General features: G+C 34.1%; 3 protein-coding genes across 3 annotated transcripts; 1 reads left to right on the top strand and 2 right to left on the bottom strand.

The window, feature by feature from the left end:
- Positions 1-281: 281 nt before the first annotated feature.
- On the bottom strand, positions 282-3,527 carry LOC111308998 (Pentatricopeptide repeat (PPR) superfamily protein). Its single transcript, XM_022907740.2, has one exon. The coding sequence runs from the start codon at positions 3,052-3,054 to the stop codon at positions 610-612; it is 2,445 nt and encodes an 814-aa protein (XP_022763475.2). The 5' UTR covers positions 3,055-3,527; the 3' UTR covers positions 282-609.
- A 122-nt stretch (positions 3,528-3,649) lies between these two features.
- On the bottom strand, positions 3,650-5,550 carry LOC111309002 (uncharacterized). The gene is made up of 2 exons (XM_022907745.2): positions 5,090-5,550; positions 3,650-4,010 (listed from the first exon to the last, which is right to left on the bottom strand). The coding sequence occupies exons 1-2, from the start codon at positions 5,399-5,401 to the stop codon at positions 3,894-3,896; spliced, it is 429 nt and encodes a 142-aa protein (XP_022763480.1). The 5' UTR covers positions 5,402-5,550; the 3' UTR covers positions 3,650-3,893.
- A 5,246-nt stretch (positions 5,551-10,796) lies between these two features.
- On the top strand, positions 10,797-12,645 carry LOC111308311 (uncharacterized). Its single transcript, XM_022906630.2, has 2 exons — positions 10,797-11,485; positions 12,305-12,645. Exons 1-2 carry the CDS (start codon positions 10,913-10,915, stop codon positions 12,386-12,388), a joined length of 657 nt encoding a protein of 218 aa, XP_022762365.2. The 5' UTR covers positions 10,797-10,912; the 3' UTR covers positions 12,389-12,645.
- The last annotated feature ends 5,891 nt before the right edge of the window (positions 12,646-18,536 follow it).

The following is an 18,536-nucleotide window of genomic DNA, read 5'->3' as shown; positions in this document are numbered from 1 at the left end:
ACTCAAGCTTGATTCAAAATAAAATTTGAACTATTAAAATTTATTCAAATAAACTCGATTAATATGTAAAAATAAATTTAATTTTTATATTTAATAAAATTTTGATTATTTACTTTTGAACAAAAAATTGAGATATTTTATTAATTAAAAAATTAAAAAAATTTTAAAATATAAAAACTTAATTAGACTCTCAAATTATTCGAATCAAGTATAAAAATGCTTGAACTCGACTCGATCGATAAATCAAGTTACACAAATCCGAGCTCGACTCAATAACAATCTACTCAAATTCAAATTTTATTCAAATCAAACATGAGTAACTTACAAATACTAATGTATTATTTACATCCTTAATGCATTCCTTGAAAATTTTCAGTTCCCCTCTTTCCCCATTGCTCTTTCTTGTCTCATCGGCTGCACGATACAAAGTTCCCCACCAGCTGCAAGTGTTAGCTCATTACAGCTCTAGGCATTGACAATGCTAAAGATCACATACTGGCCTCAAAGAAAAAACACAGAATCATGTACAACAAATTTCTGCTCTCTCCATGCTCGAATGGCAAACAGTGATAACCCAATACAGATTCTTTTTTAATGCAAGACAATCTTCTATGACCATTTTTCCACAATACGCTCTGATAATCTAATTTCCTCATCCTTGGAAATATGCGGATCTAGCTTCTGAAGGCTGTTAATAAACGTCCTCGCGTCATCCTGACGATTGAGTTTACAATATCCATCTACTATGGAATTGTACGTATTTTGGTTTGGTTTACAGCCATGCTTAATCATGTAACGAACCACATCAATAGCCTCCTCAAACATTGAATCAGCTGCATAACTTGCAACAAATGTATTGTAAGTGATGACATCCGGAACGAGGCCAGAATCGCCCATTTCTGAAAAGATTCGTGAAGCCTTTTTCATTCGACCATTTCTACAATAGGCATAAATAACAGTGTTATACGAAATTATATCAGGTTTTACTCCTTTTGCCAAAACTTCCCTCAAAATTTTTTCTGATTCCTCAAAATTCTCAGATCGGCTATACATATACATCAAACTATTGTAAGTTGCCAAGCTCGGAGTATATCCACTCTCATTCATGAAGTTCAATATCTCATTTGTCTTGGAAGCCATCTGCCTCCTGCCATATATTGCGACCATGGCATTTAGAGTAGTTATGCCAGGTGAAAATCCGTTCTTCCTCAACTCCAAGAAAGCACGCTCAGTTTCCTCAAGAAGGTCACATTTACTACTAACCAAAACAAGTGTATTTAAGAGCACAGCATGAGGTTCAATGATACCAGAGTATATCTCTTCTGCAAGGGCATGCATCCGATCTATCTGCTTCCCATTGGCATAAACATGAAGCAAAGAACAGTAAGTTAGCTCATTGGGTTTACACCGACGATCTTTCATTTCAGCCAGTATTTTCTCAGACTGTTTCCAAAGCCCTCCCCGTGCCAATGCTGCCAAAACAGCATTATATGTAGAAAGGTCTGGGGTAACTCCAGCTTCCAGCATTCTCTTATAAACAGTCATGGCTTGATCAAAAGAACCACATCGACTGTATGCACTAATTAAGGTGTTGAAAGTGTATCTTTCAGGTACAAACCCTGCCCTCTTCATCTCCTTGAAAACTCCTGACACTTCTGAACCCATCCCATTTTGCCCAAAAACTGACAATAGTGTATTCCAGGTAACAATATCTGGTGCACCATTACATGCCTTGATCTCATCAAAAACCTTCACCATCTCACTAAACTTTCCGCGGTTACCATACATCTTAATTAGAGCATTGAGGGTACAAATATTTGGCTTGCAACCAGCACTTCTCATCTCCTCAAAAACCCCCATTGCAGACTCATCTTTCCCGGCCTTCTCAAATCCTGACAAAAGAGTGGTATAGGTAATAACATTAGGCTTAATCCCTTTTCCCTCCATCTGTGTTTTCAAGTCCATTGCTTCCTCCAATAGACCATCCCTAGCATAAGCAGAAATCAACGAATTATAAGTCACAATGCTAGGGGCAAACCCATTAAGCTCCATCTCTTTTAAAACCTCCACGGCTTCCTTAGGACGCCGACACTTTCCATAAACATCCAACAGTGCATTATAAGTAACATTATCTGGACTAAAGCCAGCCATTTTCATTTTATCAAAAACCAAAGCCGCTTCCTCATGCAAAGACCCTCTACGACAGCAGCTTATAAGTGTATTATAAGTATAAGCATCTGGGGCAACTCCATCACTCTTCATCCCATCAACAAGAGCCATGACCTTACTCCAAGGCATGCCCATTTTACCATACACATTCAAAATCACATTATAAGTTACCAAAGTAGGTTTGCAACCCTCTTCCTCCATTTTCTTAAAAACCACCACGGCTTCCCTATGCCTCCCACTACCCGCATACGCAGATATCATAGAAGTATAAGCATAAACATCAAGACTAAAGCCTTCTTTGTGCAAGCTATTAAACAGATTGGCTGCAACAGAAACCCTCCTTTCTTTTCCTAGCATACTAATAACAACAGCAACAACAGAACTACTCAGAACTAATTCACAGTCTTTTCTACCCTTAACCCAATTAAAAACACCCAAAGCCAAGTCAGATTTCTTGTAAAAACCCAAACCTTTAACAATTCCCAGCACTTCAGCAGTCAAAAAATCAATTTTTGCATCTGGGTTTTCTTGGTATTGCTCAAATAACTTAGCCAAAACACTGTCAAGTTGATTGGAATCAAAAGAAGGGTCAATTAAGGAGTTAAGAACCTGCTGACCTTGAGTAGAAAGGCCTTTATGAGTCCAAGGCTTTCCACGGTTGGGGTCACGTGAGCGACCGAGACGGGTCCGGACTTGTGGATCGATGGGTTGTTGGGTCTTGGCGTTATGTCGAAGGAGGAGGTCTTGAAGGATTGGAGTTGAGGGAGACGGTGAATTGGGCAGTGAAGTTGGGTTTTGTTGTTGATGGTGAGTTTGGTTTAAAAATCGGGGTTTTGAAGGTGGAGGATTTGGAAGGAGAATAGGAAGAGCTAGTCTCTGTGCCATTTAGAGAGATTATAAGAAAGTTGCAGCGCTTCTATTTGTGGTTGAGAAAGTCGACCGGATAGTTGAGAGAGAGAGCGAGGGAAGATACTTGCACGGTCAAACCTTTTTCCTTTTTTGGGTTGAAGTAGAGGGTAAACCTGGGCCTATGGGGACAAACCAAAGATATGGGGAAGATATTTTAGGAGGGAAAGGAAGATTAGATTCTTCTGTGGTGAAGAACAGACTATTGAGATCCTATAACCAATAAAAACTTGCCACGTCAGCTTTGAATCCTCGAATCAAAATGGACGCCCTTAACCGTTACCCTTTGAGAAATTTGAGTTAATCATGTTCTAAGCTTCCACCCAGTTATGTTGAATAGTATTTCTTACTTTGTTTTTGGTTGCCATTGATTATCTTGTGTTAGCGAGTTTCAAAAAGTTGACACAATATGGCAACCAAAATCGGTAGTCCTTGCCGATCACCAATTTCCCAAAATAAAAGAAAATCTTAAAAAGAACAATATACCCTCACTCGGTGCCAAAGTTATTAAATTAATCGATCAAGCGAAAACCTTTTTTAAAGTGCTACTTTGGATTTGAAGCCATTTATAAAAGGCTACTGCAAAATAACATGCATAAGCTTTGAAGGCACTAAGAATATTTGCATAAAACAGTCTACATATTAGGAAATCCAGAAACAAAAAACTTAAAGGCACTCGGTGAACGCAAGTAGTAATGTTAAAACTACTGGTAATTGAAGGATGCAAAAGGCATGGTTTTCTTCAACATCTTCAAAATACGCCCCATAAACAGAGGTTGTTTCGTATTTTGCAAACTGAATCTTTCTCTCTGGGAGCATCAAAGAAAGTGAGGAGTAATCAACCCAGCAACTTCAAGAAATCCAACACGATCTTTCCCTCCAAATATCTTCTTCAGCTTCTCATCACAAATTATAATCCTCTTGTTTTCAGGGTCCTAAAGAAATGGCCAAGAAGCCAAGAAATAACCAAGTTAGTTACAGGTTAACATGTTGGTAAAATTCAGAGCACTTGGTTATTTACGGGTTACCGTGTTGGTAAGATTCAGAGCACGAGTACATATCCAATTTCCACAGCCACAAGAAAATGAACATCATACCCTGGTAGCTAAATTTCACAAGACCTTTTATTCACAACCAAAGTTACATGCATCACTCAAAAATGTTATCTAGTAGGGATCAGCTCATTACAAATCCAAATGTCTCCTCAAAGCGTACCAACATGAAACATTTCTTGAGTAGGAATAGATATTTGAGCCATCAGCTTCCTACAAAGGCTTCTTGGTAGCAGTCCGAACTCAGATCCACATAAAAAAATTGCATAACTTTAATAAGTCATTATGATGAATACCCCAAATGCAGGCAACAGCATTAACTATTATCAATGTATTTGTTTTCAAGGCTTCAAAGCTTCTATTTTTATCCAAGAGGACTAACAGTAAGTCCTTCGCCAACATAACAAATTACAACTATCCCAAACATACAGTGGCACTAACTATTAATAATACTCTTAAAACGAAAGAAACCTCGTCAAGATAAGTCATAACAACGAAGCCTACATTGCATTGTAATCAAAGAAATAGCACATAATTATGTTCATCAACTTCAAATACAGAAACTCATCTACAAAACCCAGAGTTCCAAATTCCTAAATGTCTAAGGCAGATATATGAAAACATCCAAATGAAAGGAAGAACCCAATAGAACCACTCTAAGTCCATCACAATATATGTATAGAACAGAGTAGAGCATCAACCAAAAAGGCAGTTTCATGAATAGCAATATTTTATCCAAAAGAAAAAAACCCAAATAAAAGAAATGTGAAAGCCATATATTTATCAATCGAAATTTATCTATTCACCAAGAAAGCCAAGATATACATTCACAATAACAAGAAATAGAGATAAAAATAAAACCCATAATTCACAATAACCAAACACAGAAACGCATTTTAGGATAATGGATATAACATATTTTAAAGGGGATAAAAGAAAAAAAAAAGAAAGAGATAATGGACCTGAAGACTGTGCTCTTTAATGTAAGCCCAAATCAGCTTAAGAGCTTCAGTTCGGGCAATTTCGGGGACTCCGACGAGAGCCTGCATCTCAGGCGACACACGGCGCGGCTTCATGATTCCACGTAGCGGTCGGGGACCAGTGGCGGGCTGTGAAGCCATGGCCAGAGTCATGGTTCGTACCATGCGCACGTTAGTTGGAAGAAGGAGACGCATAGAAGAAGACGAAGAAGACGAAGAAGACGAGGATTTGGCTGAGAACGGCGCCGTTTGAGGCGAGATAAAAGTGGAGAAAATGGCCGAAGAGGCTGCCATTTTTCTTTCCTTTATGTTTGTTCGGGGTAAGAGGCTGAAGGAAGGAAGCAGGGTTTTGGGTTATCCCCTTGTTTTTGGATTTTGGGTTTGTTTTTCGAAGAAGAAGAGATAGGGTCTTTGTTTTATTATTCCTTTTATTTATATTTTTTAGCACCATTTTAAATTTTTATAAGAAGGAAACTACGATTTTTTATCAGATACGAAATTAACTATGGACTCCATATGGACCAGCCCATTTCCCTTCTAACTATGATCCAATTGGACCGAGAAACCCAAAACAAATAGGAATTGGGTAAATTTTCTGAATAAGAAAAAGGCTTATTATTATGAACCCGAATGTAATCTTCTAAGGAGCAATTCAAACTCCCAAAACCATACAAATCTCAAAACTAGTTACTATTTATTTTAAATAATTGAGATTACAAAATTTTAAATCATAATCATTGAAGTTAAGAATATAATCTAACATTTTATTAATAAATCACACAATTATTGATAATATTTTATTTTTAAAAAAAATAATAATGTTCTATAACTTTATTATCGTGACTATTAATAATCTTTTTTATAATAACTATTTTTTTTTTAATTTAACTTGTTCTTGTGGGAAGCATAATCAAAATAAATTTAAATTTTTAATGTAAATTTTTACAATTAATCACACGTATAAGAGAACAAAATTCAATATATGTCCAAATTCTCATAATCTCGTATTATATATATGTATATATATTACTCAACAAACGTACAAATAAAACCTAAAAACTGAAAGTAAATTATTTGTAAATTATGATTAGATTAAACTACACATATTATTATATAAAACTGAAAAGAAAAGTGATAAAAATAAACTTTAAGGATGAAGATATACTTCCAATGCCACGTTACATGTGAATAGTGATGTAAATAATATATTAATATTGATAAATTATTTGAGTTTGATTTAAATAAAATTTAAATTCTGTTTAATTATTATTAAATGAAGTTTGAGTTCCAATGATTTGATTTATCGAGTGAATCGAAATTGAATATTTTAATGTCCTGTTCGAGTAGTTCATAAATCTAATCTTGTTTTTAAATTTTAATATATTTTATTATTTTAATTAAAAATTTATTATTTTATCTTTGTATATCAATTTGAGTTAAAGTTCAAATTCGAATATATAATCAAACTTGAAACCAAGTGTGAAAATTGAGCTCTTTTTTTATTAAATAAACTTAATCGAGTAAGTTTAAGTAATTCAATTTTTATTTTGAATCAAATTTGAATTTAAAAATTAAAATTCGATTGAGTTTAAATTCGAGTCTAATTTCAAGTAACGAGTTTTAAATTGAACTTGAGTTTTTTATTACATAAACTCGACTCGATTCTATTAGATCCCTACACATAAGTAATTGATAATTTAATATGCTTTTTTAAGGATTTTTTATTACTACTACATTCAAATACAAGTCTTAGTTTTTTTTACTAATTTGGTGAATGCCAAATAGAATTGTTGATTTTATAATTTATACACACTGATAAACTAAGCAAGTAAGGTCTAACCAAAGAAAAAAAAAAAAGCAAATGAGGGACCTTTTATTTTGAAAAGTTTAAGCGAATAAAGTTATCTTATTCTAACATCATGATATATTACAGCCTTACCGAAATTTTATATTAGATTTTTTTGGAGAACATTTTTTAGAACAAGAAAATTAACATTTGTATTTTGCTTAGATGAACTTGCTATAATTTCATGGGAAATCTAATGACATTTCAGACTGTACCACTCTAGGCAAACATGCAAAGTAAAACAGTGTTTGGTGAGGACAAACCAAATCCTAAATCAATAGCCAAATAAAAATGAAATACCATGTGCTTGTGCTAGAATTGGAAAAGTTCAAAAGTCAACCCCTTTTCCTACTAACGAAAAAAAGGTTTTTAGTTAGAAAATACTAGGAATGATCACAACCAAAACAGGTCAATTGAAGTGAAAAGCCAAACGCAGCCTCTCCATCCCCGCTTGTAGAGAAACAAAGAGATGGAATGGTACAAGCACAAATTTCAGTCTCAGCCTTCTCATTTCATGGCTTTGTTTTTTTCTCTTTTTTTAATTGTCACTAACCTTAATTGGTACGACATTTAATTAAGAGACGTCCCAGATCTGAGTTGAGGTTGTTACGATTAATTGACATCAGTAGTTTTGATTAAGCCACATGCTTTTCCAGTTGGAAAAAAATGGCACAAAAGTCAGGTTCAATTCATGAGGGAAAGAGGAGGTCAATTTATATCTCCTTTCTGGAAAGAAATGTATGGGCCAACAGGAGGTGGTTAATCAGTTACATCACATCTGACTTGGAATAATGATTGTTAAACCGACGGGAACCTCCCGATCCCCACCTCTATCCCTTCTATTCTAAGCTGCCCATGGACCACTTTAATTTTGCACTTTTTTTTTTTCTTCTTTTCCCTGTGCACCATTTCTCATGCTGAATTGCTCAGCTCCTACAATTTCATAAACATAAATTTTAAGTGTTGTTGTTTCTCTAGTAAATGAAAATAAAGCTAAGCAGAGATAAGAGCATCCAAAGTAAGATGGAAGGGCCCTTGTTAAATCAATCATGACGGGGATATCATTGTATGTTTAACTTATCTAAAAAAAAAAACGAAATATCCAAAATAATATTTCTAAATGCATTTCAATACTCAAATCAATTATATACGAAAAATATATATAAAAAAAAGCTAAAAAAAACAAAAAGAGAGTGTGCATAGAGAAAATCTACATTAATGATCAGACATATTTTACATCTCATTTTTCAACAAAAATCGATGATTATTTATCCTCGAACCTTTAGTTTAGTGATTAAAATTATTTAAAGAGATATCAAAAGTTCGATTTCGAATTAAATTTTTTTTTATTTATACTAAAGCTTTGTTCTTCTAATGTAATAAAAAAAAAAAATTCATGATCACCGTATCAGAATTACATTAACAAAGATCAAAATCCAATTGATGATCATGCAATGCAGTGGCTAAAATTGCAAAACAGCCAAATGTTTGAATCTTAAAGCAACGCCTCTTCTTCTTCTCTCATACGTTTTATCTTTTTTGTGCAATAGGCCACCAATTCCAAAGGGACACGTGAAACCAAGTTAATCATTTCTGTTAGAGACGAGGACCCTCCCAAAAATTAAGGCTTTTCTTGTTTACAACAATTTTAGTTGGAAGTACTCCAGTTTAGTTTCATTGTCAACATTTCGTTTGTCTTTCTCCTGTAGTAGTTCTTTCGACATTGGATTTCCTTATGTTTTTCAAAATTTGACACTTGTATGTGTTTGATGGATCAATTTAAACATGAAAAATGACATTTCACCATTTAATCTTTTATTTATTTATATTAATGGAGATGGAGGAAGCAAATATGGAACGGCAAGTACGTACTTACTTTTAATTTTAGATTATTGTCAATTTTGTTATTATATTATAGGTTAATGTTGAATTTTGACGTTGCATTTCAATTTTATTTAATTTTAATGTCATATATTTAACTTTTTTAACAAAAAACAAAAGAATTGGCCAAATTTTATAACTTGCATTAAATATTGCAATTACATTATTTTTTATCAAAAAATTAAATTAAATTAAAAATATAGTAACAAAATTCAATAAAATTCAAGTACAATGATACAATTTAATATTAAGTCATATTATAGTGACAAATTAAATGTAATCTTGATTCCTTCTTTCAAAAATAATATTAATCCCTTTTAAAATTAATAATGTATTGCGTTCAACATTTAATTTAGTAATTAATGCATAATTTCACTGCTTTAGAGTAAGAATTAAAACTTTTTATTTAAAAACCTAAGTAATTTATTAAACTTGGGTAATTCTTTAACAAAAGCTTGCAGCTAATTTTGATATTTACATGAAAACGAAATACTTGAAAAATATATAGCAATGTATATTTCGATAAAATTTATATTTGATGCATAATTATTATATAAATGTTATACATTGTTAGCAAATTATATAATAATATTTTATAAGAAAATTAATTTTAAATATATTTATTTTTTAAAATTTTCAAATAATCTTTGAAAAATATTATTATATAATTATGAAAATATATAAAATTTATACCAATTATATAGTAATAGCCTTGATGTTGAGGATGAACAATTTGGTGCGGCAGCAGCATCGTGGCGTGACAGTGCAGCGGGCCCTACGAATAGAGGCGGTGCAGATGCTTCAACATACCAACCAAATCTGGATGATTTTTCCTTAACTTAATCACTTAAAGTATACATTTAACTTAGCGTACAAATTACATTTGCCAGTTCATATATAAAATGATCCAGCTCATATATAGATGGAGTCCTCCCCCACTTATAATTATGCTACTGCACAAAAATATAAAAAATTTTCATGCAATTCATTTCTTAATTTATCCAAATTATGTTCCACATGATTTTGTGAAAATTTGTTGCCAACCCAAGATAGGTCAGTGAACTGCGCTTTTAAAGGTTTTTTACGGCATAAAGAGAAATTTTCATCACATTCTCATTTAAAAATTCAATCATAAAATAAAATTGTATAGAATAAGAATCACTCCTATTGTTAAGTTTTATAATTGAAATTTTTAAATGAAATTTCTTTTATTCTAAACCTGGAAATTATATTAATTGTCAAATTGAGACATGCAAAGAGAAAACGATAGATTCTAGAAAACCTTAATCTTGGTTTGACAAACTATCTATTAAGTAAAAATTCTAAGGCATTCTTCCTTCACATTCTGTTCCTGTAAGGACACATACTATGCTTAAATCAGAAGCATTCCAACAAAACCAAACAAAAAAACTAAAAAAAACTATTGCATGATTGGAAGTCGATAAAACATTTGGAATCATGGAACTACCAAATTAAAACGATGATAACATACATTACAATTTTGATAGACAAAAGTTTTGACAAAAATGTTCATCTACAGAAAACCCTTTTTGTTTTTTTTACCAGAAGTGACAGTAACTAACCCATCATTAACCCGCTTACTCTGTTTTTTTTTTTTGAGAGGTAAGAGTAACTAACCCATCAATTATAATCATCAAAATGACATAATAACCAAGCCCCACATCTCCACCTCATCTGTTTGTTTTTTACCTTATCGAACCATGATACACCACGTGGCGACAATTGGACCCTGTTGGTAGCCATTGTGGCAAGTCGATTAAGATGGAAGTAGAGAATCAGCATCACATGCAAAAATGGACCCCACTGACAGACTCTAATCAGCTGCCACGACACCAAAAGGTCGGTTTGGTATAGAAACCCATGGGCCCCCCACGTCGGCTCCTTCCAGGCTTCCCACGCTCTCTTCAGCCAATATTTATATAATACCATCTTGTATTCCCTCCGTTAGACTCACTCTTCGTCATCCTTTCTCTTCCTCCCTGTCTGAAAATTTTTGACGGAGTGTGTGTAGTTTAAGCTGAGAGGGTGCGCGGGACAAGGTTTACCATCGTTCCAACATGATGCTTAATAATAAAATTTTATTTCTATCAGCTTTGTTTTGCATTAGTGTAGCAGGGGTTTTAGGCCAAGCTCCTACTGCTCCTCCTACATCCACGCCGACCCCTCCAACGCCACCTGCTTCTACTCCGCCTACTCCCACCGTCACTCCACCACCGGCTTCAACTACTCCTCCTCCTGCTTCATCACCACCTCCAGTGACAGCTTCTCCACCACCGGTTTCAACTCCTCCACCCAGCTCTCCTCCTCCAGCAACTCCCCCACCCGTTAGCTCGCCACCACCAGCTACTCCACCTCCCGCCACTCCTCCACCTGCTTCTCCACCTCCCGCCACTCCACCACCTGCTTCTCCTCCACCCGCTACTCCTCCCCCGGCAACTCCTCCTCCAGCAACCCCACCGCCAGCTCCATTGGCTTCTCCTCCAGCCACAACTCCAGCTCCCGCACCCAGCAAGAAGAAAGCTAAGTCTCCAGCGCCATCTCCCTTGACCTCGAGCCCGCCGGCTCCACCAACTGAGGCCCCTGCACCTAGCCTCGGGGCTTCTTCACCAGGCCCAGCTGGCACTGATGTGGTATATATTTTCTCTTATTCTCTCATATAGCTTTCTTTCTCTACTTATCACTTAGTACTAATCTGTGTTTATTCTAGTAGTATTTAGTTACATCCCATTCAATGCACCCAGTTAGTTAATTTCTCGAAGCTTTATTGGCGGGGGGTTTTAATTGCGTAATGTAGCAAAAATATACAGGAGTGTTCTAATTTCTAACATGAAACTAGGATGTAGACAGTTCTTGCTTGTGTGGAGCAAGATCTGGTGGGATCAAGCCCATAGTGGTATAAAGAGGTATGAAGATCTGATTGATGGGAAAATATGGAAGTCTAAGCTCTGATCTCTTACCAGCTTCAAAAGCATGTCGAAACTCGAAAGTGTGCTGGTGAATTTGTTAGATTTTCACGCTTTCTTAACTTTAAGCATCAATGCGGGACAGATCAGGTGGTTCCCAGTACATATCTGTGCCTAAGAAACTGGCAATCGGTGTTGTACAAAGCAGAAGCTACCCATTGTCGTCATGATAGGTGGCAAAAGGACTGCAAAAAGTTGTACCTGTGATTTGGGGAACACGAGGCGAATCCCAAAAAGCTTGTTTAGTCTAGGACGCTTAGGCCCATAGCTGCGCATAGGTTTTCATCGGCCTGACCTCTGAAAGTCTGACCAGAGCCTGTCCCACTATTAACCAGGTTTTTTAGGCTTTTATCTCAACTTTTACTGGATCATCCAAATTGGTTTGGCTAGTTTATACTGTATCATTTGCCTGATGCAATTACAATTTACAACGAGTGTTTCTTAGTGTAAAATACTTACTCCTGTTTGTTTCAACTTGGAATGCAGAGTGGAGTAGAGAAAATATGGTCCGTGCAAAAGATGGTAGGGAGCTTGGTGTTGGGATGGGCTCTCCTCAGTTTGATGCTTTAGACAAGTCTCTCTGTCGGAGTCTTAGCTATGTTTCGTTCCAGTGTTCATTTACTTTGGGCCTTTCCATTATTACTGGCTGTAGTCTCTGATGGGGCTTTTTACTATTCGTATTTGAGCTACATTACATCATCATATATCATTCCGTTGTATTCTTTGGGAGATTTTTTTTTTTTTTTTGAGAGGAGCTTTTTGGTGTAGCAGGGGATATATATGTTGGTGACTGCCTCCTTCTCTCATGATTGATTTGTTTTTAAATAGCCTGACGTTTCATTATTTCTTACTATCTATTTACTTGTTGCATGGTCAATTTATCAAGATTGACATGATACAAAGTGGAAAAACAAACAAGTATTGATGGCTTATTTCTACTCATGGAAAGGGTGAAAGATGAAAAAGAAGGCAGAGGAAATTGATTTCTTAAGCAACTTCAAACTCATCCATTGTTCTTTATTTTAGGTAGAAAAAGTTTTCGAAATTTGAGTGGTGGTGGAGCATGTGGAAAGAAATTATTGAGAATCATCATGAATTTAGCAAGAGTGGAGTTGGTGCAGTTATGGTTAAAGCATTAGCTGCTTCATTTATGGGTTCCCTTTTACCTTGGGAGATCTGGAGTAGTTTGCCTTCGGCGTGTCTTTTAAGTTCTTCTTAAAGCTTGAACTTTATGGGAGTACTAATAATATTTCATTTTAAGTATTTAATTTAAAATTAATTATCATTAAGTGAAAGATGTAATTTGAATATAATATTATAGTAAATTATATACTTATTAAATATGATATATAATTATTAAATATAAAATAAATTATTTTAACAGATTTTATCACACATAAAAATTTATGAAAGTAATAGTAGTATTTCTTATTAAACATCTAATATAAAATTAATTATTTATAAGTAAAAAAACACAACTTGAATATTTATTATATATAAAATAATATCACTTTAACATTTCATTCATCTTGAAAAGTATACATAACATGGTTAGTTTCTTCCCACTGAAGAACACTGGTACTCTGCTCTCGCCAGCCTAACATGAATGGGGGGTGGACATCGTTGGCAGTTGGCAATTGGCAATTGCCCATGGTTTAAAAAATAAATCCTGACGAATCTGACATACTGCAATGGTATAAATGACTTCTTCCCAACAGTATACCAGCTCAAATCTTTTATCCATACATTTAACTTATGATGATTAAAATAAATATTTATCTACAAAAATAGTGTCGAAAGGCAACCCATAACCTTGAATCATAGGCCTCGGCCTATTCTTTAGTGAAGGAGGGAGATTGGGTTTACTAAGTTATGTTAAAAGGAAACAGCCCCAATCATTTGACGTGAACTAGGTCTAGCGTACACAGCCTGCTGCTGCTAGTGTTATGGATTTTGAGGCCGGGCTGAAGCCGAGTCCATATGAAACTGAAATGGAGAGCTCACGGACCCAAACAGGAAATTGAGAACTTTGTAACAGGCTAAAGCACATGAAGATCTTCCGATTTTGTGTCTATTTTTTATTTTTATTTGTTGTTTTGAAGTGAAAGAAAAAGAGAATTACTCAGCCCAAAAGAAAAGCAAAAGAGAATAATCCAAATGTAAATGGGCCAAGATTCCCTTAATTGTACTTTGAATATTGTTACCAATTTTTGCAAATTTTTTCTAACCAATTCCTTTCTCATGACTTGACACCTAACTTGCATCTATTTTGGAACTTAAAAACAATTGACACACAAAATAAAAATAGTTGTTGTAATTAGTTGTTCTATCTCCTTTTTTTTTTATATTCTAAAATTATTATTTTTTTGAATATCTAAAATTTTTATTTTTTTATATTTTAAAATTATATTTTATATATTTTATACTTTTTAACATTAAAAATAAAAACATTTTAATTTTATAAAAAAGTTTTTAATTTTAATATTAAATATATAAAAATTTAAATTTATTTTTAAACTCTAAAAATCAATATCGTTGAAATAATCTAAAATAGAGAGAGTAATAGCTTTAAATTCTCTAACCCACTCATATGGGAAAACAACAAGATTTCTATATGCCAAGGGAGTCTCATTCAATAATATGTTAGCCAAAAAATAAAATAAATAAATAACTTCAATCAATCATGGTGTCTCCCAAAAATTATGAATCTGCCAACAACTAGGTTGGCATCTGCCCCAAAGCCCCTCGTATTGTCCTTTTTAATCCTGTTCTCCAATAAATCAGTAGCAGAAAATTAACTCCCCCTTTCCCCATTGATGCAATGAATGTTGGATTGATTCTGTGAGAGAATTACATTCACTTCCATCGATAAAAAAAAATAAAATGTAATAACATTAAATAAAAATATAAACTTGCGTACGGACACATGTAGAATTGATAGTGGACCGACAGAGTTATCATCCATTTTAGACTACTGAGATACTCTTTTGCTTGTGGTATGGGTAGTAGTTCAGACTTTATAGAATCATAAATGTGAAATCTATTTTTCATTGCCATTAATGTGGGTTATTTAATGTTCGTGGGACAAGCATGATGCGTTATATTTCCTGGAAAATTACATTAAGAAATACGTTATATGATTATCTAATGAAAGGTATAATAACATGAAACTTCCTTTGCCGACGGCCTTTCCGGCATAAATTTTACGGTTAAATATAAAAATAGTTCTTGTACTTTATACTTTCTATAACATTGAGACCAAAAGAAGTAATGTTCTCAATTTAGTACCTGAATTTAAGTTCTGTCACTAATTTTACCCCAAATCCTAAACTCTGTAAAAAAGTTAAATGACATGACATTGAGGACCAACTACATGTCGAGTATGTCATTGCCATGTCATACGGGACCATTGGCAAATCCTTAGTAAATAAAATATAAAAAATTTAAGCAATTAAAAAAATGTGAATTTTTAGTTTTGAGCATAAAAAAATTAAATTAAAAAAAGATAAAGGAAGGAGAAAAAAAGGAGATAGATGAGAGAGGATGGCAGGGGAAGAGAGGGGCGGCGACGCTAACCAGATCAAGGGGCGGCGAAGAGAAGGAAGGTAGAAAGGAGAAAGGAGAAAGGAGTATGTCCTAAACAAATCCATTAGGCCGATACAAATAGGTCGAACCTGTTTTGGACCGGCCAGATGCCGTCACTGACAAGTGATGCTTCCCCCTCCTTCCCTTTTCACTTTTTTATATTTTTAATTTTTAATTTTTAATTTTTATTTCAAAAAATGTTTAAAAATAAAATTTATATGAAATTTTGGAATTTTATATTTTTTAAATTAAAAAAAATTAAAAATAAAATAATGACACATGACATACTTTTTTTGGTTAAAATTTGTCACGTCAACATTTGACTAACATTGTTAGTCAAAATTTGATGGAATTGAATTTTAAGTACTGAATTGTGAATTTTTATTCCCAAAGTACCAAAGTGACAAAAGTCATATAGTTTGGAGGCAAATGAGTATTTAACCCAAAATTTTAAATATTTGTTTTTTTCCATCCTCAAAGTCATAAATTGACATTACAAACTTTATTGCATATTATATATCCCACATGCATTTTTGAAGTGCTCAACAATGTCAAGCAGTTTATCAACACTCCCTAAAATCCTGCTGCTACTGCTTCTTCTGGAGGATTATGAAAGAAAAAAAAAATTGTAAGATAGACAAATGAGGGAATCAAAATGTCAAAGGAAATTATGAAGGTTTTTGTTTTTCCCATGTGATTTTTAATATTCAAAGAGTTGAAATATTTAGTTTACATTTTATTCTTTGAGTATCCTGGTTGATGCTTATGCCTATCCCCAGTAAAAACAAAATTCCTTTATTTTAAATCTCAAATGAATATGTTTGTTAAGACATAGCTAGACAATGGATATAGAAAATTTCTGAAATTAAAGGCCTTAAGTCAACTTACTAGAGAATTGGAATTTTTAAGTTTAATGATTATAATTTAATATCTAAAAGCTTCATGTGCAAAAATATAATAAAATCTGAACAAAATCATTCAGTCATCCTAGGAAATGAGAAGGAAGATGAGCTTGACTAAGCTGTTTAAAATTGCATTCCCCATGGTAAACCTGTATAATCCTTTGGTTTCATCAAATCTCATTGGAAACCCACTTCCCATACAGTTAAAAAGAGTTAATTAAGACACACCAACTTGTAGCCACTGGATCTAATCTCCTGCAGTGAATAACGTCAGGCTCAGAAACCCCTCCCCCCCCCCCCAAAAAAAAAAAAAGCACATGTACATTTATGTATATGAACAATGTTATTTATATAGTAATGCCTATTCTAACATTCCATGCTACCAAGCAAAATTTTCCTTTCCAGGCAAGAATGTAGCTCCAAGCCAATCACAGATGATTTTACTTACTGGCTGTTGCAACTAACTTGTTGAATGGTCTACATCGATGAGTTAATTATGTTCTTATCTTAATAATGGAATAACATACAAAGAGTAAGTTTTGGTTTTAAGGAGCTGATTGCAGCTTGAAAATATACACAATTAGTTAAGAGCATGGCAAGTTTGGTGCTGCGGCCTCTTTTGGAAGAGTTGTTAATTGAAGGGGTTGGATTGGATTCCAAATTACAGTTCCTTTTTGGTTTTTGGGTCCTGCGTTGTTTTCTTTCACAGTTGCAAATGGAAAATACCAAAGAGTTTTTACCTTTTGATGAGTTGAAGATGAGTTACTGAGGTTGATCAAGTGAAAGAATTGGAATGAATAAGACAGTAAAGGTTTGTTTATCAAATTTTATAACTTCACCCACAAAGTTTATACCAGTTACTGAAGAGTAGAATATTTTTCTTTTCTTATCAATCAGGATTCTGTCTCAGTTGAGAGTATTTTTAGAGTAAATTCTGAATATATGAGATCTATATATGTGAAGGAGTGTGTCACTGAGATAGTAGAAAAAAAGAGTTTTTTTTTTTTAATAAAAATTGGAAGAAAGAGTTATATGTAAATAAAACCTAAAAAACCCCATAACATTTTATAAAAATATGGTATCTTTAACCAGGGACTTTGTAAGATAGGATTCAATCAAATAATGGTTGGGCACTTAATATCTGAATCTTGAATATTTGCAAATTGGATGTGAATTGATGAAATCTCTTTTAGGGTTTTTATTGCTTTGGGTTGGTTTCTCATTTACGCACTACTTCAACTTTCCATTTCGCGTCATCTTTGAATGGAGGAAGGAGCCTAATTAAGATATTCATAAATGTATAGTTATATGAATGGGATGTTCATTTATATATATATGTATATAAAGAGAGAGGGAGAGAGAGAGAGATCTGGCTCCTGGGAAAGACAAATGGAGTAAAATAATGCAAAAGCAGTCATCAATGAGAATTTGACCTTTCAGAAACATCATCATGAGGTGTGGATCCTTCCATCCCAAGAGAAATACTTTAAACAATAAAATGAGATAAACAGCGGCTAAAGTTGGCGAAAGACTGAAAGACAATGTCTGCAAAAGCAGGTAAAAAAAAAAACTTATTAAAACAGTAGAGCGAAGGAAGCAAAGCAAAGCAGAAGAAGAGGAGGCTGAGGAAATCACATGGGGGTTTGGGTTTGGGGGGAGCTTTCACCTCGTGCCATCACACACAGGCTTTGCTTTGCTTTGAACGATGCAGCTGCAATTTGCAAATTCCATCCCCAACCTAACCCCACATTAACCTGTGCTGATGACTTTGGGTCAAACGGTCAAAGAAGGGGCTTTGCCTTAAACATATATATATATATATATATTTACTCGTCCGAATGAAATGGATATTTCAAAGTTATGGAGACCCCACCAGGAAACCTGTTAAAACCAACCACTAGGGAACATGGCCAAGGAAAAAGTTCCCAAAGGCAGGCACACAATGGTACTGAACTTTGAAAGACAACCCCGGATGCTGTCAATCACCACATAAAGGAAGTTCACAGTTCACACACATGAAGATGGGTGCATTAGAGCTAGCTATGGGGGAATATAGAAAGCTAAGACAATTGCTAGAGACCCCACCGGCATAAAGAAAATTGTAAACTAGCTGGTCATGTAGGGCTTAAAACATTAAATATTCATCAAATGGGAGAAAAAAAAAACGTTAAGTGAAGGTTAATTTAATAATAATAATAATAATATTAATAATCTAGGCCATTCATAATTCA

Source organism: Durio zibethinus, chromosome 2 (genome assembly GCF_047325235.1).
Source record: "Durio zibethinus cultivar Kanyao isolate XHJ-2024 chromosome 2, ASM4732523v1, whole genome shotgun sequence".
NCBI lineage: Eukaryota > Viridiplantae > Streptophyta > Magnoliopsida > Malvales > Malvaceae > Durio > Durio zibethinus.
The sequence above is the reverse complement of the archived record's forward strand: the minus strand, read 5'-3'. Positions and strand labels throughout refer to the sequence as shown.

Bases quoted from the DNA above. Each gene is read 5' to 3' on its own strand.
- LOC111308998 (XM_022907740.2), bottom strand. From the start codon at position 3,054: ATGGCACAGAGACTAGCTCTTCCTATTCTCCTTCCAAATCCTCCACCT.
- LOC111309002 (XM_022907745.2), bottom strand. From the start codon at position 5,401: ATGGCAGCCTCTTCGGCCATTTTCTCCACTTTTATCTCGCCTCAAACG. The intron at 4,011-5,089 runs GTCCATTATCTC...CCATTTCTTTAG, and splicing joins TTAAAGAGCACAGTCTTCAG to GACCCTGAAAACAAGAGGAT.
- LOC111308311 (XM_022906630.2), top strand. From the start codon at position 10,913: ATGATGCTTAATAATAAAATTTTATTTCTATCAGCTTTGTTTTGCATT. The intron at 11,486-12,304 runs GTATATATTTTC...CTTGGAATGCAG, and splicing joins GCCCAGCTGGCACTGATGTG to AGTGGAGTAGAGAAAATATG.